Raw genomic sequence first — 14870 nt, forward strand, 5'->3', positions numbered from 1 at the left:
AACACATTATCTGCTGCAACGCTGTGCCACAAAATTAAACGTATTAAAAGTTTGAATCAGTCTTCGCTTGATTGGTGTGATTTACACTGAATATCTTCTGTGTAGCTGAAGTAATTTATTTCAAACTGGATCAATACAAACTAAAATTGAACAAAAAAAAATAGTGCAATTATCTTTGACTTAGTCAATGTAACTTTCAAATAAAAAAATGAAGAGTTCAACAAGGCACAAAAGCATGAAACTGAACTTGTATTTATTTTTATTCTATTGTTACCTGAACGGTAAAGAGCACACTAACATATATTCAACACAAAACCATTTAGAAACAGAACTGAAGGTGGGAAGTACATAATTGAAAAAAGCAACCACTTAATTGTCCCACAAAATATTTTTTCAACCTTCAACTTTTTAAGATCAAAGGTCATTTACAGTGGTAAAACAGCAGAAGAACACAAATTCAAATACTGACCTTTGATAAACAAAACTATGAAGAATTTCAGAGAAGTTAATTCTTCTTGAAGAGATGAATTTCTTGTTTGGCTTAGAAGACATTGTTCAGAACTTGAAACACTAGAAAAAGACAATACACTCTACACTCTGTAACACACAAACATTACATTACTGAGTCTCTCTGAAAGACTCCAAAACAAGACATAATAATGTTTATCATGAGCAAGAATTATGACCTGTTTAGTCATTATGTCACTTGATCCTCAGGTCCCTGAACATCCTGGAGCACATGTCTTTCTCTGTGTCCAGGTTGTCTTTATAATATCTGAAACATGAATAATCACCTTAAGTGGTTCCATGGACTGATTTCCTTCACATAAAACACCCCATTCATTATCAGGGTTAGAACGTTTGCTACATTGAAACTACTACAACTGTAACGTCTCTGCTCGCCTTAATGCCTGTTGAATGTGAATATAATGCTGGGTCTTACATTGCCACCTTTCTCAGCAGGTTGTTGATGTCACTGTCAAAAGGTTTCTTTGTTTGAGCAGCTGTCAGGTAGTCGTGGGCGCTCTTGTAATCACGCAGATCCAGATACGCCTGAGAAGTGAATGTTAAATGGAACATTTAAAATTTTTCACTTCCTAAGATATATTGCTCCCCCCTTTAATTATTTTAATAATTCTAATATATGTATAAAAGATAAATCAAGCCTTGAAAGAGTGTCCTTTTGGGTGTTTGAACTGTCACTGTTTATTTTAGTTGCATACAAAGATTTTTTTACCTTGTATTTGGAAAGCGGAGGTACGACTCTGCTCAAACCTTCAAGATGAAAGATTTTATCTAAGGGTTCGGAAAGCAAACAAAAGCCCTTTCTCACCTGTCCACAGCGGAACAGGGCCTTTGTGTTGGTAGATTCTATCTTCAAGGCTTTTTTTCCATATTTCAGGGCTTTGTTTGGGGAGTCCACACGTAGCTCAGTTAGAGCCAGGTTTAGATAGAGGGGAAGAAGCGCTGCAGTGATGCCCTCCATCTCTGCATCGCTCTGTTCCTCCCTGCTTTTCAGCAGCTTCACTGCCTAATGGCCAGACATGGAATTACATCATATTTTAGAACTACAGTACAGTACTTGCATAACACGAGAACACAGCACCTCACAGACTACTAGAATAGAATGTCACACAAAATAAAAGGCATTCTCTTTATATGTAACACTTCATGTTTCACCTGTTTATAGCGATTTTTGGCATCTTCATAACGCCTCTGGTTGAAGCATCGGTTGCCGAGGTTGCGTACGGTGCTTACAACTTGAAGAAGTGTGGACACAGGAGCTGCAATCTGCTCCTCCTGTGGAGAAACAAGGCTGAATGCGCCAAGGAAGCAACTACAAAAATAGAAATCTTAAAATTCATGGTCTATCTTAACTTTGCCTATTTGAAATATTAAAGAGAAAAGTGTGGGTTATAATTAAAACTCCTGTTGTTCATATTACACTGAGATATCAATCCCCTGAAGCCTTCCTACCGGACTAAGTGAGATGAAGTCTTCCATTTGACCAGTGTAAAAGAAGTCGAGGAGCTGAACCTCATACAGAACCACAGCAGCAGGAGGGATGAGCGGAGGACAACCCATATCACCATATGCATACTGGGGCTGGAACAGGAAACGGGAGAACTCCCCTTTCCTCATGGTTAACAGACCCATTTGTAAACCATACACTGTCACATCTGTTAAAATGATGGTTTCAAAAACAGTGACCTTTCCATTAGGGAGAAAAGTTATCCTGAAAGTCACTCTCTTTAGATGTTCACAGGCACATCACTGACCTCTCCCTAAGTTCATCATCCGTGGGTACTTGATGTTCAAATTAGTGTCAAAAGGCTCATGAGAATGCTCCAGGAACCCAGAGAAGTGCACTCAAGGAGGACAGAGAATAAAGAGAAGTTATGGCCAAATAAAGTAATGTGAGAAATAATAGTGTTAAGAGGTTTTAGAGGAAAACTGCAGCTGTAAATACTTAGTACTGAACCGTTCTGAGGAACAGGTGGACCCTCTCCTGGTTTGACGACCTGTTTCAGGATCCCTCCATCTCCCGACACATCACTCATATGCTCACGGACATCACGAAATGAAGACTGAAAATCACAAGACATGTTGAAAAAGCTTTATACTATTGCAACAATCACGTAAATCTATTTTAATCACTCCTTCAAAGTAGAGGGAAATGTACAGAAGAAACTAAACCACTGTAGACAAAATGCAATGGCAAAAAAAACCTCAGCGACATCACTCGTTACTTTGTTAGCTGGCATGGATTCTGATTATGTCACAAAGCAAGAACATAAAGGTTTTGCACTACATACTGTAGATTAATGACTTTATAATACAATTTATTTTGCAATAAGGCGATATCAGGCTAGCTCACCCAGAACCTTCTGGTTTATGTCATGGCCTTTCTTGAATTAAAAAAAAAAAGTGCATAAAATCTCAAATCAATTTCCTTGCTATACAGTATTTTATAGCACATATGTCTTTTATGCATTGCCAGCAGTAAGTTAGACTCATTTCCAGTTGTGGTTGGACTCCACCAGGGAAGCCCCTTGTCACAGGTTCTGTTCAAAACCTTTATAGACAAGAGTCTCTGGGCACAGCCAAGTGGCGGGGGGTTTCAGGTTCAGTGGCTTTAGGATACCATCTCTGCTTTTTTTGCAGATGTGGTCCTACTGGCCTTGTCGAACAGTGATCTACGACTCGCACTGGAGTAATTCACAACAGAATATAAAGTGGCTCCCCTCCTGAAGTAGAGGAGTTCAAACAGCTCAGGGTCTTAATCACAAGGGGAAAATGGAATAGGAAATAGAAAGGCAAATCGGTATGGTATCCACAGTGATGCTGTTTCTCTACAGGTCCATGGTGGTAAAGAGAGAAATAAGCCACAAGACAAAGCTCTCCATTTACTACTCTGTCTCTGTCACCTAAGGTCATGACCTCTAGGTAATGACCGAAAGGATAAGATCAGGAGTACAAGCGGCTGAAATGAGTTTTCTCCGCAGGGTGGCTGGGTTTAGCCTCAGATAGAGGGTGAGGAGCTCAGACATCCAAGAACGATAGAGCTGCTGCTCCTCTGCTTCAGGCGGTTGAAATGGAAATGAAAGACTTAAACATTTAAGCGATTCTGTGAATTCAAAAATATCAAGGGGGATATTTTTTCCCCTCGGTTTTGTTTGAAAATTGTAATGACCATCAATAAGCCTCACTGTATGAATAATTTAAAATGTGTAAAGCCCCAGGGCTTGTACTAGGAGGTAGTATGACTTACCACTGTGGCTCCGTGCAAAGAAATTGAGTAAGCCACAAAAAGCCACATGACAGGGTCCAAGACAGCGGCGCAGTGCGCCGAAGACCAACGCTTGTCGTGGGGTGTGGGGGGGGGGTAGAACCCCGCTTTTTAGAAACTTTGTAGAAAATGGGGTTGTTTTCCTGAATTTTGGTGTATTCTTAGGGCAAAATCTTCTGTTCAGTTTACCTCCAAAAATACACGACCTGATTATAAGTCGACCCCCTCTTTTTCAAGTCTCAAGTTTGAAAAAATACTTTTTGAACACCAAATTTAATTTTTATACAGAAAATAATCACAGTACATCTGAAACAAATTATTCTAACAATACATTCGAGAGAAAAAGCATTTTATTTTGACTCATTCAAATCATGCAAAAACTGTGTATCACATCTTAATATCTGAACATTTAAATATGTAAACTAAAGTGCGATCACATTTGTAAATGAATGGCTTCCTGTTTTTGAAATGTAAATAACATTTTGTCGCTACGTTTCTCCATTTTCTGTTATCACACCTCTTATTTTCTTCTTTATTCTCTCTTACTGCTATTTTTTATTTTTCTTCTTCATGCTACCGCTATTTTTATTTTCTTCTTCGTGACAGCGCGGATTAAGTTCAGCTTCGCTTTAAAGATCTCTGGCGCCATCTAGCGTTGTGAATGGGTATAATGTCGAGACCCCGAATGTAAGACGAATCCCCCATTTTTTCCACAGAAAAAACAACTCATTTCTTATATAATATTTATAAACTATAAATGGAATAGCACATCACAGGCATGTTTATGCATTTCTAATTATTTGAATGCCTAATCTTCTTGGTTGAAGTATATTTTTCTTGCAGATCTGTCAGGTAAAATGAAATATTAAAACTAGCTGGTTAGCATAGCCAGGCTGAGCAATTAGCAGTTAGCTAATTAGCTTCGCTGGTTAGCATAGCCAGGCTGAGCAATTAGCAGTTAGCTAATTAGCTTCGCTGGTTAGCATATCCATTTACCCGTAGCTAGTTAGCTTAGCCTAACAGGTGAACTCACCCCGTTGTTGGTCTGTCTCTGGAGACTGTGTCCCAGTCCGTTTATTGGCATGTAGTCGGTAGGCATGTTTCTTTATGGTGTAAAGCAGACAGTTTATCTTCTCTGGTACAGATTCAGTCCACTTGCTTTTTGGCGCTCAGGATGGGGAACACTCAGGTGACGGTGTGAACAAATGAGACTGACCTGGGGTCAGCCCGGTGTCCGCTTCACTGACTACTGTTACCGCGATCAGCGGTGGAGTAATGACACAGGACTCCCGCCGGTGACGAGCTGTTCTGAGGTCCTCAGTGATTCTGGGCTTATTTCCATCCTTCCTCTTTCTGTAACCTTTCCTAAAGGTGTCTGTCTCAGCTGATGTCGGAGAAGGGTCCATGTGCACCAGTTTATTATAAAAAAACACTTTAACGTAAAAAAAAAAAAAAAGGATTATAATAAAATAACAGTATCTTATTTTGAGAATATAATAATAATAATGGAAAGAAATGGAAAAAACAAAACAAATTAAATTAAAGAGGTGCATCCAATAATAAAATAATAACAATATAGAGCTGAATAATTATTCTTCATAATGTGAAAGATTCATTGAAATTTGGAAATAAGTTGGTAATTTGCTTTCCTTTTTCTTTCAGCTAAAAAAAATCTCTGTGAAAACTATCATGTTCTACTAAGAAATTTAAAGAATGAATAAAAACAAATACGTGTCCGTTGGCGCCTCTTGGTGGCCCGTTTCCATGTGTGCGACTTGTAGCGTGTGTGTGTGCTATATTTAATGAAAACTAAATGATTTTGATTTATTATATGAATTTGATTTTATTTACAGTGGTAAAAGTATATATTAATGAAGATATTTAACAACTAATACAGTTATTATTTTTATGCAAATCCCAATTTAAATTCAATAATAATTAAGAAATAATTCCTTCTTAATATGAGGCCTTAATGTCTTAGCTTTATTGGAAATCCCAGGAAGAATGCATAGGATCATACATAACTTAAGTGTTTTGAAGCATTTCCTGATCCTGTCTCACTTCCTCATCTGTGGGTTGTTAAAATCAGCAGACTATTTAAGCCATCCTCAACCTTTTTTCTGTTGCCATGAGATTCCTTTTGTGTCCTTCTTTCTACCTGTTTATGAATTGTTGTCTTGCTCCTGGTATTTTAAACAATATATGCAAATGTGAGAACACTGAATAGCCTTCTCTTTTTAGCATAAATTTTTAATATTAGGGCGGGCACCCTAAGAAGAAGAGACTGGAGATCACTGTCAAGATGGGTGTTCATCCTCTCCACTGCCAATCTGATCCACACGGATTTTGAACGGACCCTCCTGTCCCCAGCCCAAGACCAAGTGGACTGAGCTACTGAGCTGTACTACATAATGCAAGTATGTATGAATGAATGAATGAAAAGAACAAAATAATATCATTACCAAGCTACACACACCCACTTTTAGGCTCTCTTTCTTTCTTGTTTGTAATGAAAGAAAACACATCTTCCACTTTCTCCTTGTTGTCTAAACGAGTAATGATTTTTTACATCAGTCTAGTGCATTAGACCCTCTGCTATGTGAGACATAAACTGTAGATGGACACAATGTTATCAATATTACTAGCTTTCATTATTAATGTGGAGTTTTGTGGTGCACCGGAAATAGGACCCAAATGGACAACTCATCAAGGAAAGTTCAATCAACAAACTTTTAATGATAAAGTATCAATAGAACAAAATGAGATACAGACTATTCATACATGAGGTAGAGGAACACAGGGGGAACAATCAGGGGAGGAGTTGACAATCACACCGGCGGGAAAATCGCACGAGGGGAGGAAGTCATGACAGTTCATAAAGAAAAAATACAAAATAATACTCAAAATGTACACAATACGTTAAAAAACACTTAAATAGACAAACTTTTTTTGGATGATGAATCTGTTTATTAGCTTATCAGCAAATTTGCTGTACAACTCTCAATGATATAAAAATGTTTTCATCGGACACACTGCAGTTACCATGATTCTACGATATGATCTTTCACAAGACCGACATTCATTAAGTAACCAGTAAAAAGTTTTCCTTGTTGAGGCCATTAGAAGTTCTGCAGTTCAGCCGGATAAACAAAGTTGCTTCTAAAAAGTTTATAGGCCAAGAGCTGTCCTCCAAATATCATCATCACCAGACCTGAACCTGCAGAGAGTGAAAGAATAAATAAGAAGAGTCACAGATGAATCTTTTATAGAGCAACTATTGGAACAGGGAACAGGAGCTGTCCTCTACATTATTGAGCCAAATAAACAATGATAAAGAAAAATAGTTTATATTCTTTGCAAAAAGTGACCTGGATACAAAAGGATGAGTGAAGAGAAAGTGGACATCTTACCCAAAGCTATCCACCAGTGCTCATCTGAAGGGAAGTCTGACATCACTGCAGAAAAAGAAAAAAAGGGATGAAAACTACCTGCATGGGGTTGTGCACAAACACATCATTGGATGTTGGTCTGTTATGTAACTAGGCTTCCAATCCTATCAGCTGTTCTGCTCTATTCATCCACTTTGTGAGTGTAAGTGTATACCTGCTACAGTCATTGCGATATGCAGCAGTGTGACAGTTATTGCGTAATCCCAAACCCACTCCTCCACAATCCAGGCAAACACTAGTCCACCCAGGACATAGGTCACTTCTGTGGATATTACACCAACTGGAAGAAAAAACCCAACATGTACTTCAAGTAAAAGTGCTGTAACTAAATAAAAGAAAGGTTCTTAAATTATCATATAAAAGTAATCATGGTGCAGCAGAGTGTCCCTAATAAGTAATGTATGATAATCCATAATATACTGTGTAATTGGATTCCTAATACTGATGGATTAGCATGTAAGAAGCTTATTCCTGTTGGTGCTGGAGATGGAGCTGATATCACTTTAGTTACACGTGTAACAATTGCTTTGTATTTCATTCACTGATCATGTTACATATGAAAAATGGCAATTTTAACATGAAATTAAAAAACACACAAGTGAAACAAAACAGTTATGCTGCATAAAAGTAGTCAGTAGCATTTAAACATATATAGCTGTGTTTAAAGTACAGTACTTAAGAAATACTCAGTTGCATTCTCACCCATGTATTTGGGGTTCTGCCATGATGGTTGTGTTGTGTAGTCAAACGGAGTCAACAGGCTGTTGATCTCATGAGCCCTGGAAACACACCAGAGGGTGATCAGGTGGTTCACACACAGCGAGAGTCCTCTTGGGCTGCAGTAATCTAAGTGTGTGTGTTTGTGTGTGTTAGTACTTGAGCAGGCCGATGCAAACGCTGACCACGATGTAGTACAGGGAATAGAAGCACACCATACACATCAACAGATTCTGTAGGACAACCTGCGGAGGAAAAACACTGATATCACGCCTTTGGGTTACAATACCTGTGGGTGGGGTGTTTTTTTTTAATTGTTAATTTTGGGTAATATTTGACCTATATTCCCATAAAATTCTTCTGTCATGTGCTTTCTGAAAAAACAATATATTTACATAGGGTTAGATTTTGAAGAGACAACAAATCAGACACCAAATAGAATCAGCGCAGTTTCAGCTATCGTATACCGAATGTGATTTAGTCAAAAGTGTGCAGCATCATACTTTTTCTCATAGCAAGTCAAGTTTTTGTTATTAATTCACACATTCTGGATCACTGGATATGGACTCCAGATACAGATTATACTTTGGTGTGTGGTAAGTCTTATGAGGATGCCCATGTATAATTTTTTATTACTCGAAAAAAAATCCTTGATCTAGATGACAGTCTGGATCAACACTGAAATGGAATGTTTCTCTCTGCCAAAACATTAAATTCCTTCACAGTTTTTGAGTAACAGACAGACAGAAAAAAGACAGAAAAGACAAAAAAGCCACAGACAGAAAAACCACCAGAAAAACATCTCCTCTTGACAGACAAAAAAATACGTCTCTGCATATAAACCTTACTACAAGGATTTTAATTTGATCAGAAAACTCAACATCTGAAGATGCTGGCTGACAAGACATTTGTATTATTTGAAGCATTTTATTTCAAGGCTGACTGAAGATTTTCCTTCCACTTCTACATGTTTTCCTTTTCTGACCCAGAAATCTACCTCTGGCAGCAGCAGACAGCGGCAGACACACGCTGAGTTCACTTCCTTTCATGTATGATTAATTGCACTATTTGGAGGATATGAGCTTCAAGACATCATCAGAGGACAGATGAAAAACTTCTCACAGATCATGTTTTAGGTTGTCAAACACAAGTGGCAGTAATTACATGAATAACTGGCTGTGTTTCAGTCCGGTCTGACGGTGACGGTGCTGTGCATGTGGGTTCATTGGATTATACCTTAATGGAATGGAGCCATGACTGATCTTATTAGATCCACCTGTGCTATTGCACAGTAACCTCTGCTGTGACACAGATCTATCTATCCATCTGTGTATCTCTATGTATCTATGATATATGTATCTATGTGTCTGCCTCTCTGTCTGTCTGTCTATGTCCAAGTGGATGTCTTTAAAGCTAAACAATATTTTATGTATTATAAGATGAAGTAAACAATTATCCTCATCTTTCAGAGGTTGGAATAATACAAGGTTACATAATATTCAATTAATAACTTTGTTTCATAACTTAAATGGTTTCAATAAGGACCTGGTAATATTTTAAAATTACAGTGCAACAAATAAGGATTGCTATAACATCTTGAACAGATAGTTGTGGCCCCCAGAGGATGCTGATGACAAAAAAACCCCCTGCAAAATAAATTCCCATGAGCATAAATATGCATGTATTTGACATTTAGTTTTAATTAGTACATTTCTGTACAGAAAATATGAAATCACACTGTGTAAGTTGTCATCTGCATTTAGCTTAAGCACCACTAAGCCTATGTATGGTCTCACAAACACATTTAAATAAGTCACTTACTTATTTTGGTTTAATTCAAACAGCTGTAACATTTAATACTGAAGATTATAAAAATATTAGTGTCATTAGTGAACATGCAAAGGTCCAGGGACTGCACTGACTGGTTTCATGCCACTTTCTGCTTTTCATCTTGTTGAAAAGCAGAAAGCAATGAAAGAAGAAGACATTTCTAAGAATATGAGTTGCATCCTGAAGATTTTGACATGAATATATACAGTACCTATATGAATATTTGCAATAAAACTCACATCATATTGTTGTGGCTTATCTTATTGTCACCTGATCAGCGACGCGGATGCATTTGAATTCAGGAGAGTAGCTGGGCTTATGCTAATGCCTTCAGAGACAGTTCAACACCTCAGTTTGTTTGTCACCTCCAGACTAGACCTTTCAGAAAGGTGATTTGGAATGCAGCTCAGAGATCTTGAATTCAACCTGGAGGCTTGGTGAGTGACTCAAAAAGCACAGTAACAAAGGTCTACTATGAAATTAGAACATAGACCTCATAAACTACTCAACTACACAACAATTATGAGGATGGCAGGTCACTGAGCGTCACTTAATTGTTAAACTGTCGCAAACTATAATTTCTCTTCAACAACAAAACTGCACATATTCCATAAAGTAATCAGATAATATTGGATTGTACCAACATTTAAATCTGGGATAACAATTACATGTATGAAAGCTTTGATATGAGTGGGCTGACAGCTCAGATCAGTCACACTGATACGCCCCTCGACCAGCCAGTCGTTCACTCTCTGTTCTCACACACCACCACAACATCCAGTGTCCTTACCCAGGTGTCACTGGGTGTAGTCTTGAGGGAGAAGTGTCCATGGCGTTTTATGAGTGTGAATCCACAACAACGACAGCAGTAGTCCAACAACATGAATGGCTGCTGGTCTGAATGAGAGAATCTAGGCTGTATGTGTGAGAGAGAGCATGTTCGGAAGTGGAAAGGGAGGGCTGGATTAAGAGAAATGGGATTATTACTAAGAAGTCTGAGTAAATCCCAAAAGGGATAAAGGTACACAACATATACTGAACATAAGTATAAATACACACATTTATATTTGGACATACATTATTGCCTTTATTTTACTATGGGTTTATCTCTTTTTCAAAAATCTTTACCTTTGTCTAATTTTTCCACCCATTTCTTGGTCTTGCTTTCCTCTCCTTCCTTTGTTAAATCCTGATCCTTCCTACCTCTTCTTCCCTCCTTTCTTTCTCTCAGTGAATAAGTAATCCAGAATCTAAATTCCAGATCTGGCTGTTAAATCAATAATCTTATACTTCTCCTATCACCCTTGTTTCTTCCTCATTCTTCAGCCCAATGTCCATCTCTACACAAAGATTTTTGAAAACCCTTTAATGTATTGCATTGAATTTTTTTTTATCACTATTTGAATCAATCAAATAAAAATAATAATCACCCCAAAACATGCAAAGAAACAGGGCGATCATACAGTGTCCTCTAACTCTTGTTGATGGAGATAAAAAAACTATGTTTTTTTTCAAGTTGAAGTGTTTTTAAATGAAAACATTTGCTATTTTTTAATGTATTGTATTGTTGTTGTTTTTAATTTTTGTTTCATTGTTTTGTTTAATTGATAGTCAACTACAAATCTATCGATTTTGGACTAAAACACTATCAAGAATAATATGTGGAAATATTTAATTTGCAATTTTATCTACTCTCTAACATTATGTGGAAAAAATATTTCAGTGCTGGCTTAGAAAGTAAAAATGTGATTTTAATCTAAATTATTTGCTTGTGCATAGGAATCTCTTACGTAAGGCAGTGAAAAACAGTCTGACAGTTTTGATAATGAACACTAGGAGGGAGCACAGCCTCACAGGCAGTGAGGACTCCATCCTCCAGTAAAGAGCTAAAAAGAGATCAAGAAATGACAACATGAGCGTGGACTGGCACAAGTAGATAAGCTGGGCTCGATGCAACGTTCAAGTGTGTGTCTTTCTGATAAGGGTGCCATAAATCTTTTGCTGTAATGTTTTATTTAGTTATAACCTTTTGATTGAATATAAATCCAATTTGGAGGATCTGCTCATCCATCATCTGCTCATTTGCAGATAAGCTAATGAAGAAAAGAGACAGGTATGGAGGAATGACGATAACATCCTCCTCTCCCTCCGCACAAAGCAAAAAGAAACCCATCAACGTCACAGCATGCGTCATCCAAGTGTGTGTGTGCAGTGAAACACGTGCGGCTTTGACTTGGCTGCCACGGTAACATGCATCATTGTAACCATAGTAATGGAGAGCAGGTAAAGGTGTGTGTGTGTGTGTGTGTGTGTGCACATGCATGTGTGTATGTAATGGCGTCACTACATACACAATAAATCACTGCAGTAATGACGATACATGTTCATCATTTGATATTAAAGGAATTAAGGAATTTTCTGAGCTCAATGAGAACAGAAAATATGACGTCACTGCTACGTTAATGAATGAAGAGGGGAAACTTTGTGTAGAGGTAATTAAGACGTGCCTCCCAGCAACTCCAAAGCTCAATAAGACTTCCTTTTGGCTAGTCCCGTTTGGGGTTTTCAAAGTGTGTCATCCTTTTTCTGTTTTCAACATATTTTGACTTAGTATTTGATTTTTATGTATGTTAATGAGTTCAGAAAAAGACATTATGCTTTCATATATTCTGGAAACACACTGTACCCTCTTATGAGGCCATGTTTTCATTGCAAAACTGTTGCCATGGAAATGTCAGATTACATTTTTGAGGAAAAAACTCAAAACTATTCTTGGTATACATAAATAAAAGAGCATAAATAAGCTCAAAGATACACTTTTAAAAAATTGTTGAATAGTTATAGGAGAGTAGGAGAGTTTTATTGTTTTCATTGAATGTTCTCTTTACGTTTTTGCTTCCTCTTTTTTATTTCTTTGTAGAATATACTTTTAACTTATTCATGTAATCTGTTTGTTGTAATTTGTTTAGCCTTCAGTTGTATTCGTTTAATGTTGAGAACTTAAACAAATATCTCAAATATTAATTTAGGGGGATTTCAAAGAGTCAAAGATTTAGGAAGCCCTGAATGAACCTCGAAGGACGAACAGGAACAGTGAATATCAAGACGTTCAGGATGAAAGAGCTGTACACTCAAACACCCGAGTGATGCCTGTTAGCAGTTCTTACCTGGTCTGAAAAACAGGACTCAGAGAGTCAATTCAACAGAGTGCCCTACATAGAGGCACGTTTACACCATGTGAGTGATAGAAATCTGAAATAGAAATAGGTGATTCTCTGTGCTGTTCTTCTGATCCTAATATAAATTCTTAGAAAATCAACTCAAAGCATTCTGGAGGGAGAGGGATGACGTCAGAGCTGGGAGTCTCAATGACCTACAGTACATATCAGCATGATGGAGGAGCAGGAGCTGGAATTAGCATTCATTGTGTTTGTGTTGTTGTTTTCCTTGAGGCAAAAGTATGGCCAGTACCCCAGATGCAGAGTACAAGAGCGAACAGGTAGCAACAGAAAATCACTTTCTAGAGAAAGGGCTAAACTAACAAAGTACAACAGAAAGTCACCTAAAAGGGAGAAGCTTGACTAACAAAGTAGCAGCAGAAAATCACCCTCGAGGGAAGAACCTTAGTAACCAACAGAGCATCATCTTCTGAGAAATAACTCTAGCAAACAAAGTAACAATGGAAAATCACCCTATTCAGGGAAATACTCATGAAGACCAAAAACATGAGAATCACTGGAAACAAAAGCTTTCAGCTGGAACACGTGGCAGGAGACAAGGTCAGAAACGTGACAAGACACGGAGTGCATGACTTGGAAATCTTCTGGTGCTGAACAAAAGGGGAAAGGTGGCTAAATAGGCCCCTGATAATCAGCCTGATGGAACTCAGACTCTGCCCTCTCTGGGTGCCCAGAGAGGAACTGTGGTATTGTATGAAGAAGTCTGGAGTGGCAGAGAAGTATGTTAGAGCAGTGCAGGACATGTATGAGGACTGTAAGACAGTGGTGAGGTGTGCTGTAGGTGTGACAGAGGAGTTCAAGGTGGAGGTGGGACTGCATCAGGGATCAGCTCTGAGCCCCTTCTTGTTCGCTATGGTGATGGACAGGCTAACAGACGAGGTTAGACAGGAATCTCCATGGACTACAACTCCATGTTGTTTGCCCAAGTGGAAGAGTGAGGTTACAGGGAGAAGAGATCAAGAAGGTGGAGGATTTTAAGTACTTAGGGTCAACAGTCCAGAGCAATGCAGAGTGTGGAAAAGAGGTGAAGAAGCGTGTACAGGCAGGATGGAACGGGTGGAGGAAAGTGTCAGGTGTGATGTGTGATAGAAGAGTTTCAGCCAAAATGAAAGGAAAGGTGTAAAAAACTGTGGTGAGACCAGCGATGTTGTTTGGTCTAGAGACAGTGTCACTGAGGAAAAGACAGGAGACAGAGCCGGAGGTAGCAGAGATGAAGATGCTGAGGTTCTCTCTGGGAGTGACCAGGAAGGATAGGATCAGGAATGAGTACATCAGAGGGACAGCACATGTTAGAGGTTTTGGAGATAAAGTCAGAGAGGCCAGACTGAGATGGTTTGGACATGTCCAGAGGAGAGATAGTGAATATATTGGTAGAAGGATGCTGAGTTTTGAACTGCCAGGCAGGAGGCCTAGAGGAAGACCAAAGAGGAGGTTTATGGATGTAGTGAAAGAGGACATGAAGGTAGTTGGTGTGAGAGAAGAGGATGCAGACGACAGGGTTAGATGGAGGCAATTGATTCGCTGTGGCGACCCCTGAAGGGAAAAGCCGAAAGGAGGAGAAGAAGAAGAAGAAACTGAAAAGAAGCTGTCCAAATTCCTCTCGTTTCTATTAGAATTTGCCTTTAATTATTTCAGTGGAGACTCCCGTCCACAGCTGCTTACAATAAGAAGGCTATAAAACAAGAAGTCAAAGCATTTTTGTAAATCCCATAATTCCAAATGGGCTTGTAAACAAGAACTGTAACAGTCAACAATGTAAGGCTTAGTTTTTCCACTCTCTCTACACCTCGCCATCTCCCTCCTTCTCTGGTTCTCTCTGCCCCGTCTCTCTGTTTTCATTTTGAT

General features: G+C 38.5%; 2 protein-coding genes across 2 annotated transcripts; both read right to left on the bottom strand.

Moving 5' to 3' along the window:
- Nucleotides 1–702: 702 nt before the first annotated feature.
- LOC137613862 (inactive peptidyl-prolyl cis-trans isomerase FKBP6-like) lies at nucleotides 703–2561 on the bottom strand. Its single transcript, XM_068343318.1, has 7 exons — nucleotides 2471–2561; nucleotides 2280–2369; nucleotides 1978–2180; nucleotides 1681–1800; nucleotides 1334–1531; nucleotides 944–1053; nucleotides 703–775 (listed from the first exon to the last, which is right to left on the bottom strand). Exons 1-7 carry the CDS (start codon nucleotides 2559–2561, stop codon nucleotides 703–705), a joined length of 885 nt encoding a protein of 294 aa, XP_068199419.1.
- Nucleotides 2562–6581: 4020 nt separating this feature from the next.
- Nucleotides 6582–10696, bottom strand: tmem244 (transmembrane protein 244). The gene is made up of 6 exons (XM_068343174.1): nucleotides 10577–10696; nucleotides 8116–8201; nucleotides 7942–8018; nucleotides 7394–7519; nucleotides 7201–7245; nucleotides 6582–7007 (listed from the first exon to the last, which is right to left on the bottom strand). Exons 1-6 carry the CDS (start codon nucleotides 10667–10669, stop codon nucleotides 6910–6912), a joined length of 525 nt encoding a protein of 174 aa, XP_068199275.1. The 5' UTR covers nucleotides 10670–10696; the 3' UTR covers nucleotides 6582–6909.
- Nucleotides 10697–14870: the final 4174 nt, after the last annotated feature.

Source organism: Antennarius striatus, chromosome 19 (assembly GCF_040054535.1).
Source record: "Antennarius striatus isolate MH-2024 chromosome 19, ASM4005453v1, whole genome shotgun sequence".
NCBI lineage: Eukaryota > Metazoa > Chordata > Actinopteri > Lophiiformes > Antennariidae > Antennarius > Antennarius striatus.